Source organism: Mesoplodon mirus (assembly GCF_964341445.2).
Source record: "Mesoplodon mirus genome assembly, chromosome: 3".
NCBI classification, from domain to species: Eukaryota; Metazoa; Chordata; class Mammalia; order Artiodactyla; family Ziphiidae; genus Mesoplodon; species Mesoplodon mirus.
The window spans coordinates 23,841,930-23,863,135 of record NC_138978.1 but is presented as its reverse complement, the minus strand read 5'-3'; the positions used below and the strand labels follow the sequence as shown (position 1 = coordinate 23,863,135).

At 47.3% G+C, this 21,206-nt stretch overlaps 2 protein-coding genes across 4 annotated transcripts in view; both read right to left on the bottom strand.

The window, feature by feature from the left end:
- Window positions 1–728: 728 nt before the first annotated feature.
- On the bottom strand, window positions 729–4,502 carry HMGN2 (high mobility group nucleosomal binding domain 2). Its single transcript, XM_082615644.1, has 6 exons — window positions 4,300–4,502; window positions 3,256–3,300; window positions 3,023–3,052; window positions 2,607–2,657; window positions 2,084–2,179; window positions 729–1,591 (listed from the first exon to the last, which is right to left on the bottom strand). The coding sequence occupies exons 1-6, from the start codon at window positions 4,312–4,314 to the stop codon at window positions 1,556–1,558; spliced, it is 273 nt and encodes a 90-aa protein (XP_082471770.1). The 5' UTR covers window positions 4,315–4,502; the 3' UTR covers window positions 729–1,555.
- A 1,138-nt stretch (window positions 4,503–5,640) lies between these two features.
- Window positions 5,641–21,206, bottom strand: part of DHDDS (dehydrodolichyl diphosphate synthase subunit) — a 28,167-nt gene continuing 12,601 nt past the window's right edge. For 2 of the 3 annotated variants that reach the window (XM_082615641.1, XM_082615642.1), the window contains exons 7-9: window positions 18,197–18,311; window positions 15,547–15,654; window positions 5,641–7,952 (exon numbers count right to left, since the gene is read on the bottom strand). In XM_082615641.1, coding sequence (XP_082471767.1) covers window positions 7,713–7,952; window positions 15,547–15,654; window positions 18,197–18,311 — 463 coding nt within the window. In that variant the 3' untranslated portion in view covers window positions 5,641–7,712. The remainder of the gene's footprint in view (window positions 7,953–15,546; window positions 15,655–18,196; window positions 18,312–21,206) is intronic. The other variant, XM_082615643.1, reaches the window with a different exon arrangement.

Sequence of the window (21,206 nt, the reverse complement as noted above, 5' to 3'; positions counted from 1 at the left end):
AAAGGGTTTAAGTTTTTTTTTTTAAATAGCCTCCAATTTACTTTATTCCTCTCAAATAGAGGTGACGCATGAAAACAAATTCAAATTGCAAGCATCAATTTATTACAAGTTCTATCTCCTAACAGATAACTTCTTGCTATTTCCCTAGAGGAAAAGGGTTCTCTGCAGGGTCTCCAGAATAAGGCACTCAGCAAAGTCCCCATTAAGGTCTTTGCTTTGGGAGCTAGAGCAGTTTACCAGCAAGGACAAGAATTTAATCAATTCACAGAAGATTTGCAGGTCTGCTCAACAGCAGGGTGCCATCTGCCTTACACATCTTACGGCCAACCATGTAGACACACAGGCATTTTCTTCTCCCACAAGAACTATATAGCCATATCTATTAACTTGCTAATTTTACAGAGATCTTAAATGTGAATGAAGGGGAAAGGCTCTTTTACTATCAGCTGCCAGGCCCAAACCTCAGATCTACCAAATACCTGCATTTAAAAATACACTTCAGGTAGTGCTACATAACCAAATACAGAAACCACTTCTCTGCTCCCAGCCTCTTACCACCTGTCTACTCCTGGGATCTTTCCCAAGTCCACGTAGCACTGTGTTCTACAGATGGACCATAAGGACTGACTGTACATGGAACCTCTACACCTCACACCAGAATGCATCCTGTCCCAAGAGACTTGGAGAAACCAGGCTCCCCCACTCCTGGGAAAAGATTAGAGGCAGCATTCCAAGTCAAACTGTATCCAGCTTTATTAAAGATACTTTTCATAAACAATCATGGTATTTCAGGCAGGACATGGGCAGACAATCGTTAACAGTATACAACAACTTTCAAACTCCCTTTTGCAATGGACTACCAAAATCAGAAAGCCACTATAAAACCCCATTAAGTCTTCATGTGATGCTCTGAACAGGGAAAGTTTAGAGTGAGGGTTGACATTTCACATTTAGTATGTTGTTTAACAACTTTTCACAAGCCGACCCTGACTTTCAGGAAATGGAAATGAAAATGGCCAAAGTATCAATCTGAAGATCCACAATCTAAAAAAGGAACCACTGCTCTTTTGAGGGACGCCATCTCAATGGTGACAATGCAAAGTCCAGATTGCCTGACATACTGGTAACCAATTTTGGGGGGTCAGGTTCCAACAGGTCTCTGGGTTAAGGGAGTCAAGTCTATGCTGAAGGTGGAGAGGGAGAAGAGGACGTAAAAACTAATTTTCGTTTCTCCACACCACAAGGCATTTGTGCCAAGGTGGCTACTGTGTGTCAATATCAAGGAACCCCTCCTTCCTGGGAACCAAGAGGAAGTCTCTCAAAACCAGACGGGAAAGGTTTTTTTTTTCCCATGTTCAATCCAGCTTCAGAGACAATCTATTAGTGACATGTGCTCTTCCCCCAAAAAACAACAATGAAGTGTTCTGTATGCTAACAACATAGCTTAAAAAAAAAAAAAGTAAAACAAAATTCTGCATTTTTATAAAACTTGATAAAAAATAGTATTTCAAACTGTACAGTCACCAGAAGTACACAGTTATCAAAAATGCACACTTCACTTGGCATCTCCAGCACCTTCAGCTTTCTGTGCCTAAAAGAAAAACAGACAGATGAATACAATATGTAGATGTGGAAACTCTTCATTCGTATTTCATTTATAGCACTTCTTTGCTCCCAGGCCAAAGTTCAGGTTTTAGGTACTTTGACACTGAGACTCAGTACTTCTTTTGAAAATGACTTGGCAGGTAACTTTGCTAAGTCACCTCCCCTCTGGACCTTACTGTAAAACTGGGGTAGGGGGCACACCAGTATTACAAGATCTGAGGTTATTCCCAACTTGAAAACCATGGTGTAGCATGAGTGCAACACCTAACGACAGGACAAGGCTCATACCACAGCTCTCTTTATTGGACGGCAGAGACTTCAAGAATCCAGATTAAACTCACAGAAAAAAAACACAAGCAAACTCCAGACTAAAAGGCACACTTGGAGTGATACAGATCTAAGAAAAAGGCCATAAAAGCTTTTGGGATCATTAACTGATTGAATGGGCAGACTTAACATAAAGTGAAAATAGTTGTACCTGGTCTGTTTTGGCATCTCCGTTTTCTGCAGGGTTATTCCCATCCTTGCCAGCATCAGCTTTCCCCTTTTTCCCTTTGGGTACCTTCTCTCCCTTCTAAAATGGGGGGATGGGGGAAAAAAGCTGTTTCTCCTCATTTCATATCATCGGGATACAAGTCTACAAGGCTCTGCACAAAGCAGGGTTGTTTATCAAATATAAGATACACACATAAACCATATACCCTCCCCCATTCATAAAAACAAGGCCAAACTGTGGTCTTCAATACATGGAATTCTTTATCTGAGTGTAAATAATAGAACAAGACAGCTTAAACACTTACACTTGTTTAATACCCAAGTGTACAGTTTTCTGTAAATTGAAGACAGAGTTCTTGGTTAAGGACCAGTCCTATTAACTCTGTCAAAACTCAACTCTGTGTCAACAGATGAAGTTGTTATACAGCATGTTGTCAGCAACATGGGAAACTGTTCAGGCTTTTACGTAAATCCTAGATGCATGTTTGTCTCACCGTCCTACTCACCTTTGCAGGGGCCTTTTTAGGCTTGGGCTCTGGCTTTGGAGGAGCAGGTTTCTTTTATTTGGGGGAGAAAAGGGAAGCAGAGAACATTAGTACAATGGACCAAAGCAAACAACCCACAACCAAACCACAGCACCACTGGCAGAGAAGTTTCTCCTACTTTGTAAAGTTTGTGGCGGGCTTTCCATTAGAACTTCATATCTTCAGAAACCCACTCAAGTAACACTCGGAAGTGTCCCACTTTGGCTACAGCCATCACAATTTCAGAACCAGCAAATTCCAAATGGGCAAGAGTCCATAGCAGAGTAAGTCATTCAATACCAGCCACTGCCCGTAATTCATGGGAAGCAAAGGGAACCGTTTTTCAATGCTTTTTAGTTTCAGGGAATAATATGAAAATTTAAAGCAGACACACTTACAGCAGATAACCTTGCAGATCTTCTCTGTGGCTATTTAAAAAAAAATAAAGAAAATTACAAATAAGACAGTTGAACCACTTATACACAAAAAAGTTTTGAAGCTAAATTGTTCTAGACTATAGGAAGTAAAGAGAGCTTACTGAGGCAAATTCAGGACTATGAATATGGGTTAATTACCACTAAAGGAGCCCAAGGCTTTGCGAGACTCCAAAAGCAGTGAGAATTAGACTTACTTCATCCTTCACCTTGGTTTTATCTCCTTTAGCATCCCCTTCAGCCTATAAAAAACAAGCAAAAGCTAAGAAAGTTGCAGCTTCTGAAGCAGTTCTTAATGATTCAGTAAACTTAACGAAGTCCTAAAGGGGGAGAAAAAAATCGAAGGGAATCTTGTACACAACTTTCCTAGGACATACAAATCCTGTTTGTAGCATCCCCAGCTCCTATGCAAATCCCCGAAGTACTCAGAAAGCTCTAGGAACGCTGTTATGTGTCAGCCTCACAGCCGGTCTGGCTCATAACGCGCAAGGACGGCGGGGCCCCGCGAAGCGCGCGCAAAGCTGGAGCGAGGCGCGCGGAGCGCAGCCCGCGCCGCCGCGCCAGGCAGAAGCAACAGCTGCACAAGGAGCAAACAAACCCCTCCGGAGGCGGGGCCCGAGCGCCGTTACCATGGCAGCCGTCGAGGGCGGGAGACGGGAGGAGCACGCAGCCGGGGGAACTCGTGGGCGGCAGCGGCGCGCACCGGGGCGAGTCTCGTGCGCGGGGGCCGTGGGCGGCGCGCGGTGGAGGTGGGGCCACACTGCGAAGTCCCGCCCCCAGGGAAGAGGGCCCCGCCCCCTCACGGCGGCGTTTTTTTTGGCGGCAGCGCGTTCCCCCGCCCGCCAACCCCGAATGCCGCCTTCCCGCCCTTTCGGGTTTGAATTGCCCGCCCGCGGGGAAGGTGGGGGGGGCTAGCGATGGGGGGAGGGGGCGCGGGGCGGGCACGTCGAGCCCAAGGGGAGCGGGATAAACAGCCGCCAACATGGCTCCTCCCGCCGCGGCCGCCGCTCCTCCAATATGGCCTCTGGCGCCCGCGGGCAGCCAAGCCGCGCAGGGTTAGCCCGGGGCCGCCTGACACCGCCTCGAGCTACCGCGCCGGGGGGCTGAGCCTGCTCCAGCTCGCCGCTGATTCGCGCTTCCCAAAGCCGGGGAAGCGGCGGCGGCTGCTGCATTGGTGGTGGTGGTGGTGGCTGTGGTGGCGGCGGCGGCGGCCCAGCGCCTGGGGCCCTCGCGCCACGTACCTTTCTCTTGGGCATGGTGGCGACGGCGGCGGGACGTAGGCGCTGGACACGGGGATGCAGTGGCGCGCGGCTTTGGCCAGTCCAAGGGTCGCTCTCGCCTCTTCTTCACACTGCTCGGGCTCCGGGGGGTTTATAAAGTTTTTATAGCGCTGGGAGCCCCGGACCGGTTAGAACCGGATTTCACCTCCCGCCGCCGCTCATTGGCCCAGCTGGGGTCACGTGGGCGGGGTTTAAACTCACCTCCTCTGGAGGGAGTGAGGAGGGGGGTATGGGGGGGAGGGCGCGCGAGACGGCGGCGCGCCTAGGGGGTGGGGGCGCAGTGGGGGAGGCGCGCGTCGAGGGCAATAAATGAGGGAGGGTGGTGCAACTCGGCGGGCTTTGGGCTTCGGCTCCCGCCAAGAGCTGGCTTTTCCAAACTACCAAGTTCCTTCCACCTTATGCAACCGAGCTACCCACTTCTCCAAGCCATGCGACACTTAGGGCGCATCTCAGCCGCTTTCCTTCCTGTTCCCGCTGGGGGCCCCAGAAGAAGGGTTTGCTAGGCCTGGCCGCACTGCCCTTCTCCGCCGGAGGCGGGAGGAAGCGCGCGGCTTGGAGGCACAGGCTGCAGTTCCCAGGGCCAAGGCTGACGCTGAAGTGGGGAAAGAGCGGGGAAGCCAGCTCGGCGCAGCCAGACGTGCATCCTTCCAGGCTGCCACTCGGAGGACGCCTCTCGGGCACATCACCTGGAAGGCGGTCCACTCGAGGTGGGGTGGGGGTTCCAGGGGGAGACTTTACACGCAGAGGTGCCTTTCGGGTGCAGTGGGGCAGGTAGGAGCTGTCCTTTCAGCACCCGTTGCTCAGCCGCCTCCCCAAACACCAACGAAGCCCCCCCAAAGCCTGTCGGGTGGCTGGCTCTCCTAGGTCCTTGTATTCCTGGACCTCAGAACCCCGCCACCGAATGACGGAGAGTGGCCGCCAATAAGGCCTGCTAGCACTCCCCTCCCTCTAAGCTTTACCCGCTTCGGAGACATGAAGCTCAGCTGCCCCCACCCGATGCAGCCACCAACCCTGGGCGCTGCAGACGCAACTGGCGAAATCCCTCCTTCCACACTGGCAGGCTGGCTGGCTTCCTTTCACTTGCGCGAGGGAAAAGGAGGGTGGAGGAAAGCGTCCGGGCATTAGGAAACAAGTAGAGGTACAGGTGTTGCGATGGAAAAAGGGCTCTTCCAGTGGCTCCCCCCCCGCCCCCAAAGCTAGGGATCCTGGAGGTAGCCAAGTGCACCTGAGGGAGGTAGACAATTGCTGCAGCAAAACATAATCTTCTGTTGCACTGCTCGCAAACAAGTTTTACATCTAAGAAAGAATTTTAAAAATTCTATTTGACACCCGAGAGAACGCAACACGATAAATATCCTCAACTGGGGGGGTTGGCTCACAGGTGGGAGGACATTTAAAAAGGTCTCACCTAATTTCTTGAGGCAAGGGTTGAGCTGGTTTGTACAAATCACACCGGTAGAAAGCAATCACTGCGAGTTCATATCAACTATTTGCAGCCCCTGTTCCTGAGCAGCAGCGATCCCTCCGCCTCTTCTTTCCACCCCTTACACTGCCTCCTGAGGCAGCCACTCTTCACCCCTCCCCACTGTGTACATTTCCCAGAATACAGGACCTCAGGCCAAAGATACCAGCCCTATTAATCACCTCTGCTGTACCCCAATCATAGTAGGGAAAGTCAGATCCAGAAAGGAGACAGGACTCAACAACCATGCTCACAGGGCAGATTCCGTTTGCTGCCTCCAGCCCCTCATTCCCGCCTTAATTGTAGGGCTCTGCATTATAGCCACATAATTCATGCCTCCCTAATTAAGGCTGTCAACAGCCCCCTTGTAAAGCTGGAAAATGTACAGCACCTGCTCTCTGGGAACCCTGTGCCAGGGATTGGTAGTGGGGAGTGCCAGGTGTGTGAGGGGGGGACTTGCCAAAGGGCGCATTGATTGGCTTCTCAATCGCAGTGCCGGGCATTTATGTTTGATTCTGGGAGCAGGGATGATGGCCAAAGGGTCTCTTGTGCCAGGTATCCAGGCACAGAAAGGGGAGGAGACTGGAGTATAGGGAAGTTAGAGGTTTTAAAGAATATGCTCTTAACACTGCTTGCAAGATCCTACCTCTCCCCTAGAGGGAGGTGCTGGGAAACAGTATGCAGAAAGTAAAACGGGAAGACTAAACAGAGTAGCCTTTGGTTGGTATTACCCGCTGGTGCTTGCTGCTCTGGGGCACCTGAAGCACAGAGCTGCTCAGACAGCTCTTCAAAGGCACTAATCCTCTCAGCAGCTCTGCAGCGAGGCCTGGCAGGGAGAGGTAAGGAAAAGGACACGGCCCTTGACTCGGCCCTCTTCTCCCTGCTGGGCAACCTTGGCCCTCACAAGCTGAGACTCTGCCATGCTGGGAATAAATCATCTCACGGTCTACTTAGAGGGACAGGTCAAAAGCTGAGAAAAGCCTCAAAGGCTGTAGAGGTGGGAAGCAGAGTCCGAGATGCTGAGGGCAGGAGGCAGTCAGTTGGGAGAAGTGCTTGTTTCTGTGCTCTTGGTCCTGATGTGATCCAGGGAAGGTGGCCTGTGCTGGATTAGATTCACCAGGGCCTATAGGTCTTCTGTTACCCTGTAGCCATGGAGGGGACCGGTCTCACTGGGGAGTGGAGGCTGGCCCCATGCCCTGCAAGAGGAGGAGAAAAGCTTGTGTGGGCTGAGTCGACAATAGGTAATTGGATTGTAATCACCCGCCTGGCTTCCGCGCGCCACTGGGGTCGCTGCTTTCAGTGAGCAGTCAGCACTGGGTGGTGGGAGGGGGTAGAGACTCAATAGCAAATCCCAGGTGGAGAGCCAAGGGGGAGGAGCAGCAGATGGGCAAATTTCCTTTCTGTCTCTCCCTCCCCTTCCTTGCCTAAATAACGCTGGCTGCCTACTAGCTATTTACCAGCAGATCCAAGGTGGGTCCACATCTTTTGTGAAGACTAAGATGGATGGGTAAAGGGCTAAGGTTTTGGGGAGAACTCTTCCCCGAAATTCTTTGTGTTGAAGGATGTGCTGGTGGAAAAAGAAAGTGCACCTAGAAGTACAGGTAGAGGTGGCAAAGATGGAAGAGCTGGGGCCCTCTGCTCTCTGAATCTATTTGTGATCAGAGTTTGACCTGGATCAGAGTTTGGGTTTAGTGTACTTGTGAGAGACTCTCACCCTCAACCCTCGCCAGGGGCACTGTCCCAGGCAGCCCAAAGATATCTATGGCCAGCAAACCTGGCCTCTGGGGCTCCCTTGCCAAGCAAAGGAAACACAATTCATCATCAGGAGGGAGGTACCTTTCACCAAGAAAAGCAAGGGGAGTGGGGCCCTGGAGGCAGAGGGCAGGGCAAAGTGGCAGGAGGCCAGCCTCACTCAGGCTGATGCAGTGCCCAGACGTGCCAGCCAGTCAGCCCGCTTGAGTTCCAAGGCCTGCAGGAAGCCTTGGACCCGCTCTTCTCGTCTGGCTGAGAGTTTGTGCAAGCGTGTCCGTCGGAGCTGGGCGTCCCCACTGGCCTGGAGCCCCTCTTGCAGCAGCTGTTCTGTCACTGCAGCCTGGTCCCTCTCCAGCTGCTGCCTCTTCCGGTCCTCTGCATACATGTCTCGGGCCTTCTGCTAGAGAAAAGTGGGGATTGGGGTGGGGAGATCATTTTTAGGCGTGGGTGGAATTGGGATGGAGGAGGTAAGGGTGGGGCACAGGACGGGCCACGTTAAGTGGAACAGTGGGAAGTCTGTAGCAGATTTGGAAAGGTTTGGGAGTAGGTGTGCAATGGGTGGTGCCCATGTCGTATAGGCAGGGCAGTAGCAGTTCTGGATCCATCTTGGTTTGTTTTGGGTGGGAGTTTCTATATTTCTTGAAATTCTTCTCAAGTTTGCACTTGGAAGGGAACAAGGCAAATGTGGGTGTGACTTCTGGTTCCCCCACCACCTAGCTTTATGGCTTTGGGCAAATCCTCTCCTAACCTCACTTCTTCATCTGTAAAGCGGGGCGTTGTGCCTACCTTGAAGAGTGGTTTTAAGGATTAGAGATAAAATATGCAAAACCCCTCCAGCATATTAGCAGGCTCTCAAACAGAAACAGCAATTTTACAAGTTATTACTCTGATGCAAGGAAGGTTCTATTCCTGCCTGGGGCACATCAGTGGGTCATTTCTTTGGTTTCCCAGGTCACTCTAAGGGTGCCATCCTCCCAACTCCCTAAAGTTATCTTTCAGAGTCTGGATCCAGAACTGCCTCTCATATGGAGACCAGGCTGACTTGCCCAGCAAATGACCCTCCTGTGAATATTATGAGAAGCAGTTTCAGCTTTCTTAAGCCACTTACTTCATCCTGCCTCTAGAATAGGCATTAGTGTCCATAGTCCACATTTTCTGTTAGAAAAATGAACCCTTGAAGGCTCAGTGGAGCCCTCAGGCTCCTGGAACCAGTTCTGACACCAGGTAAGTGATTATATTCCTTGGCAGCACTTCTCATACCCTGTGTGTATCTTCAGACAAACCATAAACTCCTAGAGGACAGAGACTGTGGCTTTTCCTTTCTGGCACTTGGGGCACCCTGTACATGTGAAATGCTCAGTACACTGACTGTATGATCCCAGGAGGACAAGGAGGATGCTCCTGGCACAGAAGGAGAAAACCCTTCTGGAGCAGAACCAAGGCCTTGCTGTGCCTCACTGATGCTCTCTGCTCCTGCCACTCTAACAGGCTGCAGAACCTTAGCACCAGAGTCCCTCCTGCCAAACCTATTCCATGTGTGAGAAACTCCCCTTTTGCTGCCGATTTGGTATCCTATACCCTTTGTGACCCTTACCACATTCTACCTTGTACTGTGGTATCTGGGTACCTGTCTGTGTCCTACTCAGCCTGTGAACACCTGGATTGCTTTGTTTTAATCCTTTAAGGAATATCTTACATGTACACAAGCACTTCATCTGCAGTCTCACTTGACCCTCCCAAAAGAGTTATGGAGGTACTTTCTATCTGCTGGAGACAGACGTGGAGGTTCAGAGTAGGGAAGCGATTTGCTAGGGTCTCTCAGCAATAAAGACTTACTGCATGAATAAAGATGACAAATGAAAAATCTGGAAAATCCCCCCTCCAGGCTGTTGAATGATCCAAGGCATTCAAGGGTACTCTTCTGCTATGATAATGAACTCCCATGTGGAGCCATGAAGACTAAAACAAGCTTAAAAAGTTGCTGCTAAGGGTCTTCATCTTGTTAGAAGGGCTTCTTCCTGGCCTTAGTCAGGAGGAACCCTGGGTCCTACATACAAGACTTTATTGGGGGTACGGAAATGCACAGGACGTAGTCACTGCAATCCATGTGCTTACAGGCTGAGGAGGACACAGAGATGTACCCAAATACCATAATACAAGGTGGGATGTGGTAAGGATCATCATGGAGTTAAGAGAAAGGGCCATGCAGTTCAGAGGAAAGAAAGTGTGGTTGATGAAGGTCAAGGGGGCAGTGAAATCTCATGGTCAGGCAGAATCTGAGCTGAGCTTTAACCAATGGGGAAGATTCAGATAAAGGTAGAGTGTATGGGGGGAGGAGAATATCAGGCGGGGGAATAATGGGCAAAGACTCAGGAAATCAAAGAGCGTGATCAGGCCAGTGTGAGTCTGCCTGGAATACTGGGGTTTCAGAAGTTTCTGTCCAGAGGACTCCCTCACCTCTCCAAGCCTATTTCTTCATCTGCAAAATGGGGACGACAGTGTCCATGTCACTGGGTGGTTTGAGGGAACATGAGATAATGAATGCCCAATCTGGTGCCTGGCTATTAACAGTTAGCCCTTCTTCTGTCACCACTGCTTGTGGCTAGGACTAAGTAGGCTAAGTCCTGGCTGAACAGGAACGATGAGGGCACCGAGCCACAGAAAGAGGAAATGCGGAGCTGGTTAAAATTGCTCCATGAGGCTCAGGCTTTTTCCAAATGGCAGCCCTAGACTGAGTGCTGAGCAGGGAGGCTGAAGCCAAGCAGACCCTGGCCCCTAATTTGCCAGGAATCAGCGATTCACTGTTAGGATGACAGAGTCAGGGGAGCTCGTAAAGACCATCAGCTCTAGCCTTCTCATTGCACAGACAAGGACACCAAGGCTGAGGTGGGGAGGGGCTTGGCCTAGGTCACACAGTGGGTTGAAGTTCCCTTGGTTTCTCCACTAAGATAACTTTTTTTTTTTTTTTGCGGTACGCGGGCCTCTCACTGTTGTGGCCTCTCCCATTGCGGAGCACAGGCTCTGGATGTGCAGGCTCAGTGGCCATGACTCACGGGCCTAGCCACTCCACGGCATGTGGGATCTTCCCAGACCGGGGCACGAACCCGCATCCCCTGCATCGGCAGGCGGACTCTCAACCACTGCACCACCAGGGAAGCCCTAAGATAACTTCTTGAAAGATCATTGGAAAATGTGTTTCGTGCCTCTGGATAAGCTGTACTTTCTAGGGGTGGAGTGGGGAACCAGTGGCCTGCATCTGGGCACCTCTGTGCAACCTCCACATGGTCTGGATCTACCGCCCTATCTCAAAGGTGTTGTAAGTTCTTCTCAGGTACTCAGCCTCTGAAAATCTAGGCTAGTGGAAGTCCTAATAGTCAATTTCTCTCTCCCTGACCATACTGTCTACTCTCCCTGTATAATGACCAATCAGGGGAGAGGGCGTTAATAATTACCTTAGACACTTCTTATGCAGACCTTATGGTGTAAGGGCTCCAAGGAGCTCGTTTTGAGAAATGGGGCCCTAACCTATTAATATAAATCTCTCCTGGGCATTAAGCCTCTCTGCTCTTGTTCCCTCCTCAGCAGAATTAGGGAACAAGATGTAATAGCCCCTCCAGTATATAAACCCTCAAGTCCTCTGACCTCACTGGGGCATGGAGAGGATGCAGGTCTTGGGTTTCAAAACATTCACTAGCTAATGACAAGTCTTCCCATAAGTCCCCATTTGCCACAATCAATATGCCCAGGTCAGTAGCATGGGGGGTGCATTTCTGAGGGTTGTTAGAGACAGTACCTCTTGCTGGAAACATGATGTTTTGACGAGCACCCAGAGTCTCCCTGCTAAGGGAACGGTACTGGTGATGGGATGAGCGGGGTGCTAAGTGTCTGTGGTTTTTCTGGAGACAGATGAAGTCTGAAGAGCCCAGACACACACATTGTGAACGATATTGGCCACCAGTCTCTGAAAATGAACTCTGTTCCAGCGCTTTTAGTGTATTAGCTTACTGAAGACTTATCACACATCTGTGAGGCAGGTATTATTATTATCATTACTCCTCTCATTTTACAGATGAGAAAAGTGATTCTCTGAAGGGTTAAGTAATTGCCCAGTCAGTCACACAGCTAGAAGGCAGCGCCATGACTCAAAGTCAGAAATGTCTGAGACAATAGCGGAAGTTTTTAACTTCTCTTAAGAAGATAGTGACTACCTAAAGAGCAGCAGAAATAAAATGGTTGATTGTTCCACCCTGGCGTTTAACCTCTGACAAATGCATCAAAGGAAGTTTAGTGGGAATATGTATATTCTCCCTCTATATCATTACAGATTAAGTAGACCGAACACTTATTCCTCATCTCTGTCAAAGATCCCCCCATGGACCTACCATCCATGCAGCTTGTGGCCTCATATTCTGAGGATCTTCCTTGCCCTCATTTTCTATCTGTCCTACTGTGTCATAGTCGAGATTTCTTCCATTTGCCAGCCCCCATTCTCTAAGACTGATGGGTGACCACCTGGAAACTGCCACGGTCCCTTCAGATACCAAGGTCTAGCCTCCAACAATTTGTAGCTGAGTCCCTGTTTCCATTAGCATCCATCAGCTGCCCTCATCCCAGTGAGCTACTATAGATCAAGAACCCAACTCCCTGCCCTGGCTTCCTGCAGGGAATGGGGACATACTGGGCTGGGCTTAGAGACAGAGCAGCTCAGAATTTAACAATGGGAATTTGGGAGATGGGTCAAGAACACAGATGTGGAGGCAGAATACCAAAGGGTATGGGAACAAGGAACTGTGAAGAGTCCAATTTGGTGATGATACAGGATACATACAAGGGAGATATTAGAAAGATCAGCTCTCTGGTCTGAGGCCAAACTGGCCAGGATGTTGTCAGTCTGGATTGTACGCTTAGTGCTTCTGCTGAGGTGCTAAGATTTCTAGAAACAGAGTTTGAGGGCTGCTGGGTAGAGGGAATCTGGCCAAAACCTCTATGAGGTCTGCTGAAAAATGGTTCAGGGCAGTCAATATCTGTTATTACTTTGGTTTCCTCACTCTAAAAATGGGGGCAATTAATAATAGTATCTACCTTATAGAACTACATAGAATATAAGTAAAAGGATGCCTGACACGTAAGAACTCAATAAATGTTTGAAATTATGATTCTTAGGTACCAAATGAAACTCTTAATGGCTGTCCTCAAACACGTTCCACCCCATCCTAGGAAACAGCAGAGCCATCTACCCAGCTGCCCAGGCCAAAACCTAAATGTTTTGGTTCCTAATAACATTAACATTTGTACTCATTTGTTTTATCCTACAAGATGCATAAGAGAGTTTCACAGTTACATCATCAACATTACCACTAATAAACCTCCTAAGTAATGTTTAAGTTAGTTTTCCAGTTTGTATTATCCTTAGAATATATCCTACTAAAAATGTATAGTCAGAGAACTATGTTCAGGTAACTGGAATTAATCCCTTTCTCTGGGGGTTATATTATCAACTTAGTTTCATTTGTTTCTGTTATAACTTTTGTTTTTCCTCCATCTCAGTCCACTCAGCTCTCCCCTTCTCTACAGCTGCAACCCCACCTTGAGGCACATTCTCCCACCTGGACTACTGTAGGAGTTTGGTCTCTGACTCCTGCCCTCTGAAAATCCTGAGTGATTTTTACAAAATGTAAATCAGATCCTGTCACTCCCCTGATCAAAAGTCTTCAGATGTGTCATCATGGCCTACAAGGCCCTCAGTGATCAGAGGCCTGACTCCTAGCCAGCCTCATCCCACATCCTTCTCCCTCATGTGTGCTGGCCTCTTTCTTTGTTCTTCCAAGACCTAAACTTTATAACTTTAGTATCCTTGCCCGTGCTGCTCCCTCTGCAGAGAATAATTCTTTCCCCCTGGATTTTTACCCATCTGGCTATCTCTCATCTCTAATATAATGGCTTAAAAAAGACCTCCTTAGAGAGGCCTTCCTTGACTGCTTTATTCAGCACCTCCTGCTCTCTTCATTACTTTCTAGCATATCACCCTATTTTCTTCATTGCCTTATTACAATCTGAAATTATTGTATATACTTGTTTACTTATTATCTGTCTCCTCAAGTAAAAATATAAGCTCCATGAAGGCAGGGATCTTGTCTGGCCAACTAACTGCTTGACTCTCTTGTGCCTAATACTAACATAGTGCCTGACTCAGACCAGGTACTCAGTAATAAGACATTTATGAAATGAGTGAAACTTGAGGTAATTCCTCTGATAGCCATGTGGGAAAGTATCTGAGAAACCTGAAATTACTAAAAGACTTCTGAGCAGCCAACTTAGAGACAAGAATATCCATACACAAAAGCTCGTGCACCAAGATCCTCTGGGCTTCATGCAAGGCCAGTTTACTCTCACTTTACAAACATAACTCTAACAAGCTTGGTTGCCTGGTTTCCTTGCCTGTAGCTGATTTAAAACTGGAAATAGGAAGAGAAGGGAAGAAGGGATGCTGTCAAAATTAGCCATTGACCATATACAAGAAATCCCAAAGCCAAGTATTTTGGGACAATCTAGCTTAGAGAAAGAGTCCCACCCTTCAAGGCCATCCTGCACAGTGAAGTCCTTCAAGACGGCAGTTACTAACAAAATTATCGTTATCAGCATCATTAGAATGTGATTATTCTAATCATCATCATTACTAGCAAGTGTCTGGTATACAGAAGGTGTTAATGAATTATGCACAAGACCTGTTTCAGAAAGTTTTCTATCAAAATAGGATTAAAAAAAGTTTCAGTTCTTAAAGGGAGACTTGGTCATGTGGAAAAATCTGATATTCATTCCTCTCTGACAGTGGATAATTGAGACTTTGCTGTTTTTCCTTTTACTTGAACTCAACTTCGTTTTTCAATTTCCTCATAGTCTGAGACTAAATGATCAAGCACATGACCAAACCTTCATGATTTGATTGACTTATTCCAGGAGTTCTGGACTTGGGATTCATGGAAAGATTTTAGGAGTTATGTGAACCCCCAGAAGCAGTTTATGTGTTAAAGGGATTAATGTAATTCTATGCAAAATGCCATGTGTTAGAGTGATCTTTGCAATTTTTCTAGGGAGATGGTCTACGGCTTTCGTTAGCTTCTCCAAGGAGTCTGCGATGCCAAGAGGACCGAAAAGCCCTGACTTATATCATTATTTCCTCCTGGCCATTATCTCTCCAGACTCAAGAAGCAGCACCAGCTTTGGGTTTAAAATTCTGTGACCCTGGGACAGTTACCCTGCCCCTCTGTTGCCATATCTGAAAAACGAGGATGCCAAGCCTGCTGGATTGCTGGAAGGGTTAAATAAGAAAACTTACATGAAAACACCAAAGTGCCTTAGTAGACCCTCAATACGTTAGCTGCCACCACCACACACACTGCCATTGTTATTAAGAGTCCTAATCAGACGTAGGTGACTCTGCCTCCTAATGAAACCTGTTTCAAGATCTGGTGATCAAAACTGAAAGCAGAACTTCAAGTCTTGGTAGAACACACTTTCATACAACAGAAAGACAGTGCTATTTCATTTTTAATCCCTCTGGAAGCATCTTGGATTTTGTATACTTCCACTTCTACAATCTTTTATTAGGCTAATTCCTTCAGGGAGTAATGGCCAATCTCTCTGAGAAGCCTTTTCTGGGTTTCCACAGTAAAGAGATTAAAGATTTATAACTTGAATCCCAGTTCCGTCTTTTATTGGTTATGTGTCCTTAGCTAAATAATTTTGATTTACTCGTTTGCACAAATGGGGCTAATAATACCTACCTCATTGGGTTCTTGGGAACATTGAATGAGATAGTGCATATAAACTGTTCACAGTGCCTGACACATAGTAAATACTCAGTAAGTGGTAGCTACTCATCATTATCATTAACATGATTATTAGCAAGTGCCTGACATATATAGCCGTGGGTGGTCAATCAACGCTAACCTTTTCTTCCATTCCATCCAGTCAGGCCAGCCCTGAACTCTTACCTGAAGCATGCTATGGTTCATCTGGAACTGCAGGATGGCCTCACAGAGGTTCCAAAATGTGTATTCTGGCCACAGAACAGGCTGGAACACCAAGCAGGAGTGGGAGGTCTGGGAAAGGTGGGGAAGGAAGAGAGTATGGTTTAATAACATGTTACTGGAACACATCCTTGGTCAGGCTCCAAAGAAAGAGCAGGCTGATCACACCCAGAGAGGAGGTTGGACAGGCATTCTGAGCTGCAGCTGCTGCCGCCAGCCCGGATTCACTCACTAATAGGGGGACGGGTCATCTGAGGCAGTAAAATCACCTGCCTGTAGCAAGGCAGAACTAAAGCGAGACTAGATCAACATTTCCACCAGGATTTTTCTAAGCCAATTTTAGGACTATGAAATAACATCTAGATTATGTTACTGGCTCTTGGCCCTTAGAGGTCATCTGGGAGACACAGTGTCTGATAAAAGTTAGCAATGAACAAATGGTAGCTGCCATTGTTATTTTTAAGTAGCAGAGTATGGGACAATGGTTAAGAGCATGGGCTCTGGGGCCTGACTGCCTGGCTTTGAATTCTGGCTCCACCGTTTACCATCTATTTGACCTTAGGTAAGTTGCTTAACTTCTCTGGGCCTCAGTGTCCTCAACTGTAAAACTGGGTAATGAGAATAACTAGTTTTTAAGGTACTGTGAAAATTTAACAAGATAACATACATAAAGCAGAGCACAGAGCTGGGTGAACTTTTAACAATAATCACTGATATAAGACTCCCTTTTGGAACATTCTTGACAGCCACTGCTTGACACCTTTAGTGGTGAGGAATTCAGTGCCTCAAGGGGGATAACTTTAGCTGTCAGATAGCTCATTAAGTTAAACCAATGTCACCTACCAAGGTCTCAGGTCGTTTCTCTGGAACAACTTTATTTCTTCTTCAAACTGACATTCTTTCAAATATTTGAAGGCTAGCTTAGAACTGCCTGTTATCTGTTCCCAAGGTTGTAATTACTTGTTCAGTTTGTCTTTTCCAACAAACTGTAAGTTTTAAGATAGTAGGGGTTGGGCTTCCCTGGTGGCGCAGTGGTTAAGAATCCGCCTGCCAATGCAGGAGACACAGGTTCGGGCCCTGGTCCGGAAAGATCCCACATGCCTCAGAGCAACTAAGCCCATGCGCCACAACTACCGAGCCTGCGCTCTAGAGCCTTCTAGCCACAGCTACTGAAGCCCGCGCGCCTAGAGCCCGTGTTCCGCAACAAGAGAAGCCACCACAATGAGAAGCCCACGCACGGCAACAAAGAGTACCCCCGGCTCGCGGCAACTAGAGAAAGCCCACGCACAGCAACGAAGACCCAACGCAGCCATAAATAAGTAAGTAAGTAAATAAATAAATAAATAAATGATAGTAGGGATTATTTCTAACTTGGTTACTGCCATATTTCCAGCACAAAGGAGGAACTCAATATTTTTTTCCCAAGAGAATAAACTATCACCATTCTTCTCTTTTCCAGACCATTATTCTTCACTCATTCCTCATAGCAGCGGTCCCCAACCTTTTAGGTGCCAGGGACCGGTTTCATGGAAGACAATTTTTCCATGGACAGGGTCGGGTGGGGGGATGGATGGATGGTTCAGGCAGGAATGCGAGCGATGGGGAGCGGCAGATGAAGCTTCGCTTGCTCGCCCGCTGCTCACCTCCTGCTGTGCAGCCCAGTTCCTAACAGGCCGCAGGCTGGTGGTAGTGGTCCGTGGCCCAGGGGTTGGGGACCCCTGCCTTATAGGACATGAGCTTTAGACTCCTTGCCATCCAGGTTGGCCTCTTCTGCTAAGTCCTCTAGTTTACCAGTGCAATCTCTCAAAACCCAGTGCCCAGAAGTAAACCCTCCAGACATAATCTGACCAGCAGAATGGGCCATAAAACCATAAGCTGCACATTATACTGCTTTCAATATAGCCAAAGACTAAAAGTATCTTCAGTAGCTAAATCTTCTTAGTTCACTCTTAAGACTATGGTCCATTAAAATTTCCAGAACTTTACCATGTGAATTGCTTCCAAGCCGAGTTTCTCCCTTCAGCCTCTCCTTGAACAAGATTTCCCCCAGCCAAGTGCTACCCAGGGGCCAACTTAACAGATGATGGAGATTTTCAAGCAAAGACAAACTTATTTGGATATGGGCTTTTAGAGAACTACCTACACTGGGATAACTGAGCTGATAGGCAATGGCAGGCCCTGAAGAAAGAGTTTGCATACAGTTTATATCTCCTGTGGCCTGTGCTTGTGTAGATGCAGCCCTTTAGTCTAAAGGTGAGAAATTAGTAAATGCAAGGCGAGGTTCTAGCCCAGAGGTGCTGGGTGACATGGCAGGTTACCAGGGCAGGAGCTTATGCTCAGAGACCTAAGGCAGAAGTCCAGTTCCCTGAAGAGAGGTACGAGTAAAGCTTTCACCACAGCTGGATAGCCTTGATTTTTCCCCTGGGCACTTTAGACAGCAAGAACTACACAGGCTCACAAAGCCAGGGACAGATGAGGAAGGGATAGCAAAAGTTACCCAGGCACAGCCTGGAGACATTTCTCTGGATTTTAGCTGACCCTCCAATCTGTTTTGTGGGTGCAGTCACAGTTTTCAGTTTCGACACAAACAGAACAATGGTTGGAAACGACCTACCTGCCAGAGGAGGAAGTCGCTGAGCCTCACTTCCCCAGAAGTCCGTATCAAGATGTCAGGATGAGGAGAGTGGTTGGTATAAAGGCACTTATCCAGCAGAGACTCAGAGACATCGCTAAGGTGAGTGGGGAAGAGACAAAGATAAGTCCACATCTCTTTTTGGATTATTCTCATGGTGAACTTTCTTACATAAAGCTTCCCAGTTTACAGAACACCATCAAATACATTAGCCAATACTACCTGGTATGTAGAAGGCCCTCAGCAAATGCTTGATAAATTAATGAATGGTTTCAATCCTCACAACTACATTAGGTACTTCTATCCTCACTTTATAGATAAGGAAACTGAGGCTCAGAGATGAAAAATTTGCCCAAAGCCATTTAGTTGCAGCCTAAAACCAGATGCACCCGCCAGAATGTGTGTTGTCCTTCACTTAAAACATCTTGTTTTTAAAATGGATACACCCTATGACTCTGCAATTTGATGAAATACTATGCAACTGTTTTATTTTTTTTTAAAATAAGTTTATTTATTTATTTTTGGCTGCACTGGGTCTTCGTTGCTGTGCACAGGCTTTTCTCTAGTTGTGGTGCGCGGGCCTCTCATTGCGGTGGCTTCTCTTGTTGCAGAGCACAGGCTCTAGGCACGCGGGCTTCAGTAGTTGTGGCACATGGGCTCAGTAGTTGTGGCACATGGGCTTAGTTGCTCCGCGGCATGTGGGATCTTCCCAGCCCAAGGCTCGAACCCGTGTCCCCTGCATTGGCAGGCGGATTCCTAACCACTGCACCACCAGGGAAGCCCCCTATGCAACTGTTTTTAATAAAGATAAATCTAAATGCATGGGCTTGGAAAGATGTCTAAGATGTAATATTAAATGAAAAAAGCACGTTTCAGAAAAAATACAGTGTGGAAAATACACACACACACTCACTCACACATGTGAATACATGTATATATAAACAAAGAACAAAATCTAGAAAGGCATACACCATTCTATTAATGGTGATTACCTCTGGAAGGTTGGATAAGAAGGAAATACTATCTCTTTTTACTTTATATACGTCTGTTATTGTTTGAATTTATTATAGAGAACATTTTTAAAACCTTAAATTTGGGCTTCCCTGGTGGCGCAGTGGTTGGGAGTCCGCCTGCCGATGCAGGGGACACGGGTTCGCACCCCGGTCCGGGAAGATCCCACATGCCGCAGAGTGGGTGGGCCCGTGGGCCACGGCCGCTAAGCCTGCACGTCCGGAGCCTGTGCTCCACAATGGGAGAGGCCACAGCAGTAAGAGGCCCGCGTACCGCAAAAAAAAAACAAACAAAAAACCTTAAATTTAAGTCATATGGACCGTGAAACACTGCAAAAAATCCACTTTACTTAGGATTTGAAAAAACAGCAAAATGATGAGCCCTCTTGTGTTTGATAAGAGCTACTTTCCCAAGCAGACACTCAGAAAGGAGACGGAATGAAGGAAGAATGGGGACTGGCAGCACTTATCTTAAGTTAAATTCTCCTGTCCATGGAAAGAGGGTATTTGCAAGACTGGTGTGTGGTGGTTCCAAGAATACTGTTAACCTATCCTGCCAAGTACCTAGAGGCAGGATTCAGAATCTCCAGGTGGTAACAGCTGCATCTTAGGAAGGGTCTAGAAGACAAAATTTCTGGGTGGGAACATTTTTCTGGGAGCATAGTCAAAAAAAAGCAGAGATCTGGGCTGAGTGTTCAGAATAAGGATCTACACTTACTAGCTGTGTGCCTTTGTTACTCCATCTCTCAGTCATCTTTTTGCAAACCACAGAGGGAGCTTTATTTTCTGTACCATCATATGGTAAATAATATTCACTTATGACTGGGCAATAGGAAGGGCTCTGGTTCAGATTTCCCTGACAATTTCCCTGAGTCTTGTCTTGACAGCATGATCTTAATTCTTTAATTAAGAATGTGAAACCTGGGTGTTCCCTGGTGGTCTAGTGGTTAGGATTTGGCACTTTCACTGCCATGGCCTGGGTTCAATCCCTGGTCGGGGAATTGAGATCCTATAGGCCACATGGAGCAGCCCCCCACCCCCAAAAAAGTGAAACCCTGTGCAATCAACAATTTCTCAGCTCTCTTATTTTTGAAATGGCACATTTGTCCTATCTACTTATAGGTTATTGTGAGAGTCAAATCAAATGAAATAACAGATTTGAGTGTACCTTGGGAACTATAAAGCACTACATAAATAAGAGGAATAAAGGTTATTTCCAGACCCACTACCTTGCTGTGGGACTTTGGATCCCCACATAACCCCTCTGAATTTCAAATGTGTCTGCAATTTTTTTTTTTGGCCACGCCGCGCAGCATCGGAATGACATGCAGATCTTAATTCCCCAACCAGGGATCGAACCCTCAGCCCCTGCAGTGGAAGTGCGGAGTCTTAACCACTGGAGCACCAGGGAAGCCCATCAACGAAACTTTTTAAACCTTGGTTAACTGGTCTTACAAAATAAGACAAATAATAGTCACTACCTTATATGAAAATTAGATGAGAATATGCATGATAAACTTCTACTAGTCTCATGCCTGCCTCATAATAAGATCTGATGACTATTGTTTATTTTTAGTGTGTGTGTATATATATATATATATATATATAATTATTTTTTCTTTTGTGTGTGTGTGTGTGTGTGTGTGTGTGTGTGGTACGTGGGCCTCTCACTGTTGTGGCCTCTCCCGTTGTGGAGCACAGGCTCCAGACGCACAGGCCCAGCGGCCATGGCTCACGGGCCCAGCCGCTCCGCAGCATGTGGGATCTTCCCAGACCGGGGCACAAGCCCGTGTCCCCTGCATCGGCAGGCGGACTCTCAACCACTGTGCCACCAGGGAAGCCCCTTCAGTATATTTTTTTGATGTGGACCATTTTTTTTTAAGTCTTTATTGAATTTGTTATAATATTGCTTCTGTTTTATGTTTTGGTTTTTTGGCCACGAGGCATGTGGGATCTTAGCTCCTGACTAGGGATCAAACCCA

Excerpts from the sequence above, each read along its gene's own strand:
- HMGN2 (XM_082615644.1), bottom strand. Across the intron at positions 3,053-3,255 it reads AAACCAAGGTGAAGGATGAA|CCACAGAGAAGATCTGCAAG; the intron begins GTAAGTCTAATT and ends TTTTTTAAATAG. Across the intron at positions 2,180-2,606 it reads CTAAAAAGGCCCCTGCAAAG|AAGGGAGAGAAGGTACCCAA; the intron begins GTGAGTAGGACG and ends CCCCCATTTTAG.